Source organism: Papilio machaon, chromosome 9 (assembly GCF_912999745.1).
Source record: "Papilio machaon chromosome 9, ilPapMach1.1, whole genome shotgun sequence".
NCBI classification, from domain to species: Eukaryota; Metazoa; Arthropoda; class Insecta; order Lepidoptera; family Papilionidae; genus Papilio; species Papilio machaon.
In genome coordinates, this window is record NC_059994.1 from 6991439 (window position 1) to 7006137 (window position 14699).

Consider the following 14699-nt stretch of genomic DNA (forward strand, 5'->3'; position numbering starts at 1 on the left):
TGCATACCAAGTTTATTAGAAACATACTAAGCTATTCTTCATTTCCAGAATTACTCGAATAAATTGACTTCCATGTTACCACCGGGCGTTTCACGTAAAGTGTCCAACGAGGAAAGGGTCAGATTTCAGGTTCATATTTAATGTACACAATTGAATGGAAATAAATACACACCCTGCTATCAATCGCTAAAGAACTTACATTCATTCTTATAATACTAAAATTGCAAGAAGTATCCCAAATTAGAAATGCTATGTCCGCAAAATGTCTAAATTTTAATTCGACCTCACGTTTGCTTTCTCCTACTAGTTTTTCAAACTTTAAATTCATTGCAGACACGAATAGTATGTACAATGCAATCTTGTAAATGCCTATCTCCTTCCTGTATATAATTTTTGGTATACGACAAGTCATCGTTACAAAATTTTACAAACAACCGTTGCGGTTTTTAATTATGCAGTTTGCATCATGCAAAAGATGAATAACTCATGTACTAGTAATTTTTTCATTTATTAAAATCAATATGACTCAAATAGTGGAAAACCTACACAATAGTACATATGCTTTGCTTGTTGTCGATGATTTTTATACACATTCATAATAAAACTAAAAAAAAATGCCTCATAATGATTAAATTCATTTTTATTAAATAATCATTTAAAATCGAAATGGTAGCGGATTTTTCCATAGTAGCGGATTTTGAGTGGGAGTTCTATCTTGGCCTCTGGATGACCCGCCGAGTATATTTAAACCTCCATTCAGGGGTACCGGCAGGGCTACTGGTACTTCTAACTTGGGCAGGTTCAGCAAACGGCCAAGGAATTCCGTACAAAACGCGCCACTGATCCTGTCCGCCATGTTGCCCCACAATCCCATCTGGCAAAATCTGGAATTACACATAGACACGTTATATTATATTAATTCATATTGTTGTGTGACGTAATTGGAGTCGGGTCTCGTGTTATTATGATACAACAACAAGTCTTTTTAGCCGACTACAAAAAGAAGGAAGTTATCAATTCGACTGTATTTTTTTTCTATGTGTGTTATCGCGAAACTCCGCCCATGGTGGTCCGATTTTGATAAAAATTATTTCAATCGAAAGGAAGTGCTTGCAGATGGGTCCCATTTTTTTCAGAAACATTTTTATGTTAATGATCTTACTTTTTGTAAAGGGTATGGCATTATTACTAATCGCCTAATAGTACCTAAACCATCACCATCGCCCATTAACATCTAAAACACATTAGGTCAGAAGGCAAATGATAAAAATAAAAAAGACAAGGGAAAAGTAATCATAGCCGTATTTACCTGAAATTCGAATCCACAGTAATCTTATCGGAGATCTTGAGGAACTGATCATTATCTTGCGAGAAGGGCATGAAACCGAACGACTTGGATTTATTAGCCGAAGGGCCTAGGTTGTGCGCAAACTTGCTAATAAGGCCCACAAATGACTCTCTAACGCGATGGTCAGTGTTGGAGACATCCAGCCCGAGAGGATTCCCCGCCTCGTCTAACGGCTCAAATATATAAGAGAGCTCGTCCCCATGAGATGGACCTTTCTTTGGAACCTTTACTTTTGAATCGCCGTCCTCTGCAACCAAAGATGTCATGCTTTATTTCATTTAGGATTAGTTGTAAATTTTTTTGATTCAAATGTTTTCTAGATTAATCTTTGCAAAACTATTATTCTCGTAATTCGTAACTGCACTGCTTGAGTCTTTAGGTAAAACTTTCGTTGTTGACACGATGTAGATGTTCTTAGTTTCGCTTTTGAACATGTTTTGCTTCTCCTTTCTTTATAACTTATCTCAAGAGATATTTCCAAAGTAAATACGACTTAGGATCGTTCAAGATTCTAATACTGACATTTGAGGACCTTTTACCGTTTTATCCTATAAAATACTTACGTGTCAGTGAAATACCAGGCAAGAAATGGTTGCCTTTAGTGAGATTGCCGACGTGCTCGAAGCTGTACAGGAAAGCGGGGCTGGCCGCGCCCCACGCACGCACTGTTTGGTACGCCGGGAAGTTGAACAGCGCATCGCCTAATCACATATGACAGATACGTTTTAAGGTTTATAGGCTGTAAAAATACTGTTAGTTTAAATCTAGAAACACTAGATAGAATTCATCTAATTAATTTGTTTTTAAGTTTTTAGAATCAATTCACCTACCACTGTTCGATTTAAACTAAATATGTACATATAATAACTCTCCAATAGTTATTTTCTGTTAGTGAAATAATTATGTATTACTCTTAACTATAAAGGTGAAAGCGAGCTCGTCCGAGGGAAGACTTCCCTTTTTTACGATCGTAGCCAGGTAGTAAGTATCCTTACTGCATAAAAAATAAAACCCTCTACCCGTTATAAAGGGCTTCGTAGTACTATAACTGTAATAATATTAGGGTGAACCTGCAGCTGCGTTATGGATGAGCACTTGGTGTTTTCCCTTTTCTATTTAAGCATTTTGATAATATTGTAATAGTATAATTTAAATCTACTGTGACTGTGATCGAAATTATGAAATAAAATGGATTTTATGTAAAAGATTTACCCCCAATAATTTCATACCTAAAAGATAAATTGTGAAATTATTAATCATCAACACATACTTGTAGCGTCAACAATTTGGGACAGTCCATCGACGGCCTTTGAAGTGCTGTCAAACAACGCCTGGTAGTAGTCTGGCAAAGGTATTAGGGAATCAACTCCCAACGCTTTCAATGGGATCAGACCATCAACTCCTTGCACAACACCACGCAATCCACCTATCAGTTCCTTCTTTATAAAATCTCGAACTTCACCCAACTTGCTGGTTAAGAAAGTAGAATATTTGCCTGAAAGAATTAAATACAAATGTCACAAAACCATGATTTAATACGGTACTCGAAATAGAATGTTCTAACAAGACGTGCATATATTTTATCTTCTACGTTAAGAGAAAAGATAATGTAGGAACATTTGACAATTTAAACTGCATCAGTCCAACAGTAAACTGAGGACTGTGTACGTGAAACATTAACTGCAACCTCTTGAAGCTACCGCTGCCGATTGCTTGAAGCAATGTATCCCTTACCGAACACTGCTTTGGATGTCTCTGCGGAGACGACGCCGGTGAGCAACGGGCAGTGCTGGCGGCGGCGCTGCAGCGACTGTGAGGGTTGCTCCGACACGAGAGGCGGGAGCGCGCGCCGGTCGTCCTCTTCCTCAACACGGGCTCCAGATCCTGTTCACATCACACACTCTGACACACCGTATCTCATGACACCCGATTTCATAATGCGTACCACATTTCACAATGGTAGCTGCTTCTGCTACTGGTCCGGGTGTTGGACTGCTTCGAACAAAGAAATACCACTTGCGCACAGACTACAGGCGGGAAGAAATAGTAATTGTTCGTAATGTTATTTATGTTACAAGAAACTTGTTTCCTACTCCATGACCTTCTCAATTTCTCTTTTAACGTAAAACCAGAAGTAAAGCCACTCAAAAAGATGTGATTAGACGAGGATGTGGTTCATCATTTAGAAAGTTTTATTATATTCTACATTCAACATATAATAATTCGTGATAATTTACCTGATCTGCCAGATATCTCATCAAGAAACCTATTCGTATCAACCATGTCTATATTCATATCACTATCCGCCTGGAACAAGTCAAACGTACAGTTAAGAACAAAAAGTATCACCCACTTACCTATTAAATATTGCCAAATTACAATCAGCTTCTATATCAGTCACAAATAATTTCTCACCAATATTATCTTTTCTACTGGAATCTTCTTTAGACATTGCATCAATCTTTCAGCGGGCTTGTGTGGACATCCAGTCCTCTCTGCTAGTTCCTTAGCGTGAGCATCTGGGTCACTCCTGACCGCTCCAGGAGAGAGAGGTGTACCAGACAAGGCGGCCACACCCGCTGCGCTGCGCCCCTCCGGCGACAGGCCCAAAATGGACGCCGCACTAGCACCCGATCCTTGACCCATCACAACTATGCGGTTCTTATCGCCGCCGAAGAATTCAATATATTCTTGTGTCTGGAATCAGACATTGAAAATAGAAATTTCGAAAGTTTGACTCTATCGAGATAATTTATTGTGTAAAGTAAAGGCGAATCGGATACATACGGTAAGGTATTCTGAAAATTTTATACAAGTAGTTTTGAAAATGGAAACACTTATTAAAGCGCCATAACAAGCCCTACTTTAGCACTAAACGATGGGACGAAATATTATTTTAGCCTCATCTGAAATCTTACCCATGTAAGAGCAGCTCTCAGATCGAATAGGCCAGCATTGCCTGGGGCGTCTCTTTGCCCAGTACTCAAATAGCCCAGAGAGCCGAGCCGGTATTGCACTGTTACTAGAATTGTGTCCTTCTGGGCTAGGTGTTGACCCTAAAATACATATACATGATGTGAATGCAAAATTGCAATTTTGACTATCAATTTATATCAATCAATAATATTTAATATACTTATACTTACCCCGTAAGGAGCTATTGATCCACTTCGATAATTACCGCCGTGTACGAAAAATACCACAGGACAACCTGTGAAAAATAAATAGCAAAATTGCAATTTGTTGTTGCGTTCAGCATTCTTTGTTTATGCAAGGATTTGACCCCAATTGAAAAGACATCTTGATCGAAAATGCAGAATTTTATCAAAATAAAACGTTGTCCATCGCCAAAAATTTCATTAAGTCCCAAAGATAATTAAAAATATAAAAAAAGCAAGTTGCGTAGTGAATGAAAACGGTACTCTGATGGGCTTTATCAACAACCTTCTTCCTCTCCGGGCATTTTGGGTGCATATATATTAAGACATAAGCAGTCTTCATGTCCGACTGCTTTCCTCGGGTTCCACGGGTCCAACTGAGGGCACGGCGCGCATTGCTTCGTCGCTGACAATTCTCCGCTGAGGAACCGGCGAATTGGCCTCTGGAATCTTCTATTGCCAACTGGAGGTTCGGCGTACCTATATACAAAGATCTCATTATTGTCGTTATGTGTTGCTAGGGCGGAAATAAATTAATCATAGAAAAGTTTACTACAAACAAACGTTGGTAGGTAAATACTTTTAACGATGTAAAATAGACGTATTTAATCATTTACATGCTTCTATTTCTAAGCTACCATATAGCACCATAGAGCATAACAAAAAAGCAATGTCTCCATAACTGGATGCATTTGATAATTTACATTATTAATCTTACTAATATTATAAATGCGAAAGTTTGAATATATGTATGGATGGATAAATTTTTATTAGAAAGTATATCCAGAACGGTTCAACGGATGTAGAACATAATCTGGAAGGTTAGTTACTAAGTTCTTTTTTTTAATATCGCGCGGACGGTATCGCGGGCACCAGCTATTTTTAATAAATCCCAAACTATCACTTAGTTATGAATTTTGGTAATCATAATTTGCCGGGAGTTTTTATCGAAGCTTCCGTTATAATAGTTGGAATTTGCGCAGATTTGATAAGTAATTAAATGTATGAATGAATAATAAATACATACATACATTGCCGACCCTCCGTAGTGACAAGATCGGGTTGATGGTGATGATGAAAATAAATAATGAAACGACCTAATATAAAAATTTTCATGTCAATAATTTTTTTGTAATAGTATAATGGAAGTAAATTTGTAAAGACAATAAGGTTTATGATTGTAATTTATGTTGGTAGAAATTGTTACATCAACAGCATTGACTTATTTTCATACAACAGCATGCACTGATCTAAAAGTTAGTAAAGGTTAATGATTTAAAAAATATATTAAATACCACACAAGTGTGCTTCTTACGTTTAGTGCTATGTCACCAGAATTCGACCGAATATGAGAATGAGATTACCCATTGAGGGCCGTGAGTTTAAGAGATTTATTAATGTGTAGTACGACAAAGATTGATGTGGTGAAATCTTAGTAAAATGTTTTTTGTAAGATTCACAATACACCAGTGACAGATTTATAACGATAACTGAATGTTTTCTGAACAAGTATAAAACTTTATCGCAACAAAACATACCTGATGCCTAAGAAGGTATAATATCCAAGCGCATCGTTCTTGTAACCCTCGAGTCGGGCGCTTCGGCCGTGTTTTTGGGTAAAAACCACGGCCGAATCGGGCTCCGGTGGCGAGGCTGGGTCTCCGCCAACCACCGCGGTGGCGGGCCTGCTCATCAACGCGACCGCACCAACGACCACCCACAAACATAGACCAGACATCACTAACCATATCCATATCCTGTGCGTTAACACACGCTCGAGTCAGCTTCCCGTGATATCTCTAATCTCTACCACTGAATTTATATTTCTACCTACTATGCCTAAATATTTATTCGTCCGTAGTCTGTATACTTATTGATGAATTATAAAATAGAGCCAATTTTCACCCTGATGTTTCTTTAAGAATTCAATAATAAGACAAAGTCAATGTGGACCGCAATTGATTATTGTAGTAAAAAAAATGCGTGTTCTATTTTTTTACTGTTCCCGTCCAGAGCGCATCTCTTTCCCCTTCAAGTAGTTGGGAGCTTACTTGCTTCAAACTATTGTTTGCACATGCTTGTGTAGTAGTTATGCCTACTTCTACGAAAGACTGCCGTACACGGACAGCTTCAAAGCTTCAAGTAGTCGATACCAGCAGTTATCGGCACGAAGGAACCCTGTATAGCAGTGTTTAGACCCAATTACTACTTAGCGGCTAGAACTCCAAATTTCAAATGATACTTCGGGAACAAATGTGTTCTTTTCCCTGAAATGAAAACTCTAGTGCCGGAGCTATAACTTACAAATACTTGTTCTTCTTTCTTATAAATACTTGTTCTAAAAACCTGGTTGTTTACTGCCATGTAAATTCAACCTATTTCATGGCAGCAATGAGTTTTTACATGCTGCTATTAAGGATGAATATTTGTTTGAAAGTATCTCAAGAACGGTTGCATGAAATTTTATGGTTTTTGGTATAGATGTAGACCACAGTCTGGAAGAACACATAGGCTACCTATGATCCCAAAAATGTGCACGGTTCCCGTGGGATACGTTTGATTTACATATTTACTCGATAACTAGCAATTTTTCAAAACTTCGTTTAAAACATAATGTTATCTCTGTTGATGAAAAAGACAAGAATGACAATATATTTTATACAGAGATTTTAGTGTCAGAAACCCACGGTAAACATTTACTACGTCGTAATTCTCTAGGAAACCTGTATTAGAAACTAGCATTTACCCGCGACTCCGTCCGCGCGGAATAAAAAATAGAAAACGGAGTAAAAATTATCCTATGTCCGTTTCCTGGTTCTAAGCTACCTGCCCACCAATTTTCAGTCAAATCGATTCAGCCGTTCTTGAGTTATAAATAGTGTAACTAACACGACTTTCTTTTATATATATAGACGTGGAAGTTGCTAAGATTTTAACAAACTGCAATCACTATTATTACTTCATACAAATCATTAAGCTTCATGTTTTGGCAGCAAAATGAAATTCTAATATAATTTAACCAAATAACCTAAAGTAATAAGATATCAATATAATAAACTAGCTTTTACCCGCGACTCCGTCCGCGCGGAATAAAAAAAATGCACACAAAATAAAAAAGTTCCTACGTCCGACTCCTAGTTCTAAGCTACCTCCCCATCAATTTTCAGCTAAATCAATTCGACCGATCTTGAGTTAGTGATCCGAGAATAGTGTAACTAACACTACTTTCTTTTATATATATAGATTTAGATACTATGCATACATTTATATGTGTAATGTGTACATTATGTATATTCAATTAGTACAAACAATCAAAATATTATATTGCATACCAATTTGCGCGTTTTACAAGTATTTCTCCATGTAACTCAACAACTGTCTGCCATTTGTTTGTATTTAAATTTCGTGACTCCACATTTTGTAAATTTTACAAAATGTGGAGTTACGTGAATTTTTTTAAAGTACGCCTATTAAATAATATCATTATCTTCCGCCGTTTCAATAGTATTACCGAACCCCCTTTTCAACTCTTTTCCTAATTCAATTCCTTATCCAAGGTTTTTTTTTCAATTCATTATTAACTTCGTCGATAACTTCTTGTGGCATAAAAAACTAAAGTATCCTTATAAAGTGTTATCCACTGTTTCCTAGACATCATTGTCCCTATATTCTTTACAAATCGACACCTTAGATTGGACTGGCATAATGTAAACCAGGCATGGACTAGTGTCTTTAATTTTCTAGTGTCGGTACGTTAACGAACAATTATGAACTCATCGGTCTTGTTATGAAATTAATCAAACTAACATGTACAAAATTTTTGTATTTATATTAGTTTTTGTATTTTTAAACGTTATTTATTAGCCTACGTAACGCACAACTATCTAGAAATATATTAAACACCATAATTTTTTAATTGTCAATATCTTAATTTTATGTGAAAGGTTTTATTTCTCTATTTTGTTTTGAAGAATGAAGTAGTAGGAATATAAAGAAACAATTCTTGTTTATGTCGTTATTCAAAAACAATAATTGTAAGTTATATAAAAACCACTGTGGAAAATCGAAAAGATTCATAGCCGATTTCACTCAACCCATCTCTAGTGAATTGTCAAAGTAATTATACTTATTCTTGCTGCAAGATATTTTATTCTAATAGGAAACGAAATAAATTTGGTATGGCTGTCCATGAATCAAAAGTAGACTGACATTCCAATTTCTTACTGGAATATTTTCTAGATCCATTGGTGCCTCATTAATCCATTTATTCCAGTGGTGATTTCGATTGCTATGTTACTGGAATAATGTAAACCAGCGCTAAATGTGACGGCAACGATACGATAAGCATTATCATTAGCTGAAGAAAACGGTTTATCAGCGTTCTATAGTTTTCATAAAAACTTCATAAAATACATAGTTATTGTAAAAATGAAAACCTCCATTTTAAAAGTCATTTCAATAAGCAATAATGGTCAAAGCATAACTGAACGAGATCATTACGTATGAAAAAAAAAACATTTAATTAATTGAATTTTACATAAAACTAATTTGAATAAGATTATTAGTGAGAAGATTATTAGAAATAAGTGTTGTTAATTTCATTTTTCAACAATGTCATAAATTTCTTTTTTTTAAAAATACATTTCAAACAATTACCACGAAAACATGGCAGAGCTTAAATACTGACAACACAGAAACTTTGACAAAACTATTTAATTATCAACCTTAAATCTAAAACAGTAAAGTGCAGATTACTTTACATTGACAAGGTTATTGATTTATGTTTTCTGTCTCTTTCTAAAAGCGGTGGAAGTGTGTCGAGATATTCAAAATATTAATTTTATTTTTTGTTCCATGCAATAATATGAAGAAATGTTTTGAGTTCTGAAAAAATCAAAAAGGAATAGAAGCCTATAAAGAAAGATACTACACAATCACGTTTTCTAGTGATATTTTTTTGTTTTTGTAAAAACAATTTTTAAAAACACCGTTGCCAATACTTTTTTACTTATGTCCTCTTATCACTTTTTACTATTAAGATAACATATTTACGTAATTCACATTGCATGGTATTATTTTGGAAAAAATATTAAAACAATTGGAAATGTTTCGACACTGCGTACGTCGTACCTTTGCGACGTTTCGTGATCGTTAAGTTTTATTTGGGAAATTTACCAATTTTTTCCTACTGTTTAATTTAATTAGGTGTGGAACTATATTTCTTCGTATTTTATATTGAAAAATAACAATATTTCTTCATATTTTTACGATAAACATTTAAAAACGTTATGGGGAAATTTTAAATGAAATACCAACACTGTGACGACACACGATACGTCGCGTTTGCGTCATCATACCGTGAACAGCACTCAAACGGGGAGGACGTGGCGTGGATTGTTTAGAAACATAACTTATTTTTTCTTTTAAATGTTTCTAATGTTGGAATTATAAAGTACAAAGCTTAGGATAGGTATGTTTTTATATTTTTATAAATGAATAAATAATTAATTCTCCAGTTTGAAATGATACGTTTGTTCATTTAAAATTGCGTTGTTCCAGGTTTACAAAGAAGCCGCCGCCATCATGGCGTCGTCCGACGAACAATTTTCACTATGCTGGAACAATTTCCATGCGAATATGTCAGCAGGCTTTCATGGCCTGCTGTCACGTGGAGATTTAGTCGATGTAACCTTGGCTGCCGAAGGCAGAATTTTACAAGCACACAAATTAGTTTTATCCGTATGTTCTCCCTATTTTCAAGAAATGTTTAAAATGAATCCAAACCAGCATCCGATAGGTATGTCAAATTCTTTGTTTTTTGTTTTGTTACTTTAGTGGGACTGAATATTAATGTTGTATTTTTTTCTTTTTTCAGTATTTTTAAAAGATGTTAGTCATTCAGCGCTAAGAGACTTATTACAGTTTATGTATCAAGGTGAAGTTAATGTTAAGCAAGAAGAATTAGCGTCGTTTATTAGTACCGCGGAACAACTTCAAGTTAAAGGTTTAACCGGTAACCAAAATGAAGAAAGTTCCACGCCATCCAAACCAAAGCCGACCTCGAGGCCAGGCCCGAGGTCGTCACAACAACGGATATCTGCTAAGTTAGAGACTGATTTAGATTCTAAGCCCTCCTTAACTCCAGTAGCAATTAAGAGACCAAATAGGCCATCAATAGCATCAAATAATTCGTCATCTTCTCAAAGTGGACCTGCGAAACGGAAATGTGTTGACCCATTAGAAGCTGGACCCTCTGGTTCTACAAAAGATGAATTTGTTACGATACCGGACGAAGATGAAAACAACGCTGTGGCACCGAAAATGGAACCCGAATTTGTTAACGAAAGCATGTGGGATGATGACGATGAAGGCGCTAACAATGACGAAACGAATTTTGGCGAAGACGACTCTAATATGGAAATGTCTGGTAAGATATAAAACTTGGGCTTTTAAGTGAGCGTTAGCAAATGCTATTGTTCTAATGTAATTTTTTTTTTTAGGTTTTGATGGCTCTGCAACTGGTGATGGCAATATATCTGGAGGTGGGGAGGGTGGAGCTGTTGGGGATGCACAAGGTAGGTTTGCAAATTTGACCGTTTGGACAGTTTCTACCTACAAAAGTAGCTAGAAGCTGGCCATGATAGTTTTGGCGTGCGGAATCAAAGCTAGATGTTTCTCATTTTTCCAATTAGCTTATCAAATCCAGCTTTAATTCTGCATGTCATTTAGATTAGTAATGAAATTTGTAAGCTTAGTTTTAGATAGTTTTTAGTTATTTGGTTAGTAATTTATTTTAAATGTTCCAGGGTTAAAAATCCTGTATTAAGAGGTAATGTTTAGTACTTAAACATTACCTCTTAAATGGTAACAATTTGGTATTTGTACAGTATGGGTAAAAAAACTGATGCTACTGTGGTATAAAAAGGTAACTGTAAAGGTAAAAAGGTTTTGTGGTAAAAATTTACTTCGATGCGGTAAAGTTTTGTTGTATTTAGGTCATTGGTATGGTTCGAGACAGATGATCGGTGTTAAAATGCGGTAGGTATATGGGTAAGTTAATACGGTAAATAATTCTGAAGAGAACAATGGTTTTCGTAGATTTCCAAAATGCGTTTTTGATTTGGTGCTACAAAATTCATTGTATATAAACAATACAGGTGCTATGCATTCTGTAAAGATTTACTGATAAGACGTATATACAAATCTTGAAAAATTTGTACATACTGACTGCCCTAATAGTTTATACAAGCGCCAACCCAATGGTAAAAGACCGTGTGTTTGAAACTGATCTCCGGATAGACTGCTTTAGGTATGCTTTCTAATTTCGATTAAACGCAAGACCAAGTTTCAAGCACCGCTCTTGGATATAATGTGTATAGTAAGATGTAGCGCTGGCACAATGTTAACTCCAGTGATTAAATTGTCCATGCCGGACCAGTGCTACTGTCTTGCAAGCACAATATACCCTGGCTGTAGCCTGTCTAGTGGGATGGAACAATCTCGAGTCCTACGAGGCAGGGTAGGTACCTCAATAGCCGCGTACCCACTTAGCGCACAGGCTCGCGCGGCAACCTCGGTAAATTAAACATGGGCGCCTCGCGAGGCAGGCTGAGCCATCAAGTCCGCGATTATTCGTAATGGACAGTAGTGTATTTTCTGCTGCTGCTATTTTCCTAGCTGCTTATTGTTTAAAGAAACGGAAACAGTCACGTATCAAAAAAAACTACTAGGTGGGTACGCGGCTTTTCTTAGTAATCGGAATATGGGCCGAAACACATAACGCAAACTGCTTATTTTTGCGGCGCCGCAACGCCAAAATCGGCAGTTGCGTTGCCGCGTTGCGGCGTCGCGAAACAGGGCATTATGGTAGGGCAACCATTTTCTCGTGATTTTTGAGTGTGGATAGACGTCTCTCTGCGATGGATCGTAATAAACTTATTGCTTATTTGTTATTAAGAAGACATTATTCTATCTTAAAAATACGGCAAAGAAGATACTGGATACATCCATTAAGTAAGGGTATGAATCCAAATAGCGAGTTCTTTTCTAAAAAATACGAAGCATTAAAGATAGACGAAAAAAAATTTGTTGCCTACTTTAGAATGAGTATATCATCATTTGAAGAGCTATTAAGCGAGTTATCAAAATATATACATTTGACACGTGTTGTTTGCAAGAGTGTTAGAAACAAACTGCATCCTTGTCAACAAGTATGACGTCATAACGCTGGAATTCACGTCGTGCGTTGCGGCGCCGCACCGCTATAGCGCACTGCCGATTTCAGCGGCGCGGCGCCGCAACGCGCTTATGTGTTTCGGCCCTATATGTTGGATCTATGCAATTTGACTGACCTAAAAATATAGGCTACTTGTTACTTTCTTAATGTCTTCCCGGGCTACAGCTAGTATACCTATTTAATTTTGTACAAGTCAACTCTGACAAACCATGCTTCCACTCGTCTCAGTTTATTTTTCATTCATTGTCCAAACTACTACAGCATGCCCTCAACTTTGATCACAACATATTTAACTTCTATTCTTTGACTATATCATAAACTTTGTTCATGCCACTGCTCAAAACTTGAACCTATTTTATAATGCTTTTGTAGAAATTGCTTAGAAGCTTCTTCAGCCTTCATCTTTTAGCCTATTTCGATAAAGGTTAAAATCCATTTTTTAATTCCTGTCCAAATAATGGTTATCTGGGAAAAAATAAAATTTCAAAGCTGATTTTTGCGACATAATAATAAAAATAATTTTAATTTCAAGCTACAAATGCCCCCTTTAATTAAATAAAACTACTTTTCTCATTGCATAAAGCTGGTTATTGACCGACGTTACGAGATGTAATGTACCTACCATGTTATACGGCGAAAATTCTGTCAGTACATAATGTTAAGGGGAAACCAGCTAGTAAGTAAAGAACGACTTGATGCGAATTTTACACATCGTAACTTCGGTCAGTACCCAGCTTAATATTGCGAACTCGCTGTTATAATTTTAGGAAAAAAAAAATTTAAAAGTAAAATCTTCAAAGAAAATTAAACTTGCGGAAGTTAATAGACAAAAATCTTATGTTTGGGGTAAGTAAAATAATACGTTTCAGCATTTGCAATCTAGGCAGTAAGAAACACTTGTTTTTGCTATTTAGAAAGAACGCCGTAAGAATCGAGAAGAATGTGGTAATTATTAATAAACTATTTTTTTTAATTGTCTTGTTTCAATTAGTCTTTTAAGCCGACTTCAAAAAGAAGGAGGTTATCAATTCGACTGTATTTTTTTTTACCTACCAATAGTTTTGTACAAACATCAGACGGCCGAGTTTTCACTGTAAAATTCTATACGGTTTCCATTTAAAAAGATAGGTAATGAAAGAATACACATCTAACGACTATCACTCCTCAAGTATAAGTTTTAATAGGTAAGAAAACCTCACCCATATAAGAAAGTCAAATAATGATTTGATCTTAATGATTTCATGAAACCGAAAACTTTCTCATGCAAACAGACATTTCTGTATGTTTGTATGCTAGACATAGGTTGGTAGCACTGAGGATAATACTGGAATTACTAACATAGGGCTTCAATGGGAAGAACTAAAGTAACACATTTGATATTCTGAAATAACACTAACATCTGGAATACCAAAAACTTAATATTTTTAACCAATAACAAGAAATTTGCCGTGGAGGCATTTCAATCTATGTACAGGTATAGTACTGTATAAACACATGTACTAAGACAATAATAAATTGTTAAAACAAAAACGTTGGTTTCGATCCTCTCGACAAAAAAACTACAGTAAAAAAAAATCTGTGTGACTACATGCACACTACAGGCTACCACGCCGTACTAGATTTCCAAAGGCAAAATTTAATTTATTTTCATACAAGACCAAATAAAGGTAGAGGAAGAAGAACAAAGAAAGTATGGATGGATTGTGTAAAAGAGGATATGCGTAAGAAGGGGGTGAATTCAGATATGACAGCTGATAGAGATGTACGGAGTTGTACTGTGCCGACCCTTCATGGGGAAAAGGGTAGGTTGATGACACAAAAGACCAAATAAGATAGTACCCCATCCTAAAAGGTCGGCAACGCATCTACTTCTGCGGCTTCTATGGTGTTACTCTTATTCGTGGTCGTCGATGAGCCATTTTTATATTGGGATTCACCGCTCAACATTTGATATTGC

General features: G+C 36.1%; 2 protein-coding genes across 41 annotated transcripts in view; one reads left to right on the forward strand and one right to left on the reverse strand.

Moving 5' to 3' along the window:
* Positions 1-621: 621 nt before the first annotated feature.
* Positions 622-6236, reverse strand: LOC106712913 (carboxylesterase 3). Its single transcript, XM_045679248.1, has 11 exons — positions 6045-6236; positions 4793-4986; positions 4495-4559; positions 4267-4404; positions 3764-4045; positions 3586-3655; positions 3083-3232; positions 2619-2843; positions 1912-2049; positions 1310-1595; positions 622-884 (listed from the first exon to the last, which is right to left on the reverse strand). Exons 1-11 carry the CDS (start codon positions 6197-6199, stop codon positions 656-658), a joined length of 1932 nt encoding a protein of 643 aa, XP_045535204.1. The 5' UTR covers positions 6200-6236; the 3' UTR covers positions 622-655.
* A 3633-nt stretch (positions 6237-9869) lies between these two features.
* The window catches only part of LOC106712905 (protein tramtrack, beta isoform), a 247179-nt gene continuing 242349 nt past the window's right edge, over positions 9870-14699 (forward strand). For all 40 annotated transcript variants that reach the window (XM_045679310.1, XM_045679320.1, XM_045679313.1 and 37 more), the window contains exons 1-4: positions 9870-9976; positions 10066-10303; positions 10382-10933; positions 11007-11081. In XM_045679310.1, the coding sequence (XP_045535266.1) occupies positions 10090-10303; positions 10382-10933; positions 11007-11081 (841 nt within the window). In that variant the 5' untranslated portion in view covers positions 9870-9976; positions 10066-10089. The remainder of the gene's footprint in view (positions 9977-10065; positions 10304-10381; positions 10934-11006; positions 11082-14699) is intronic.

What these genes read in the sequence shown, in the direction of transcription:
- LOC106712913 (XM_045679248.1), bottom strand. Translation starts at nt 6,199, where the DNA reads ATGAGCAGGCCCGCCACCGCGGTGGTTGGCGGAGACCCAGCCTCGCCA. An exon ending in CAGTAGAAAAGATAATATTG is followed by an intron (nt 3,656 to 3,763) that starts GTGAGAAATTAT and finishes GACTTGTTCCAG; the next exon opens with GCGGATAGTGATATGAATAT. An exon ending in CCAAATTGTTGACGCTACAA is followed by an intron (nt 2,050 to 2,618) that starts GTATGTGTTGAT and finishes ATATGTGATTAG; the next exon opens with GCGATGCGCTGTTCAACTTC.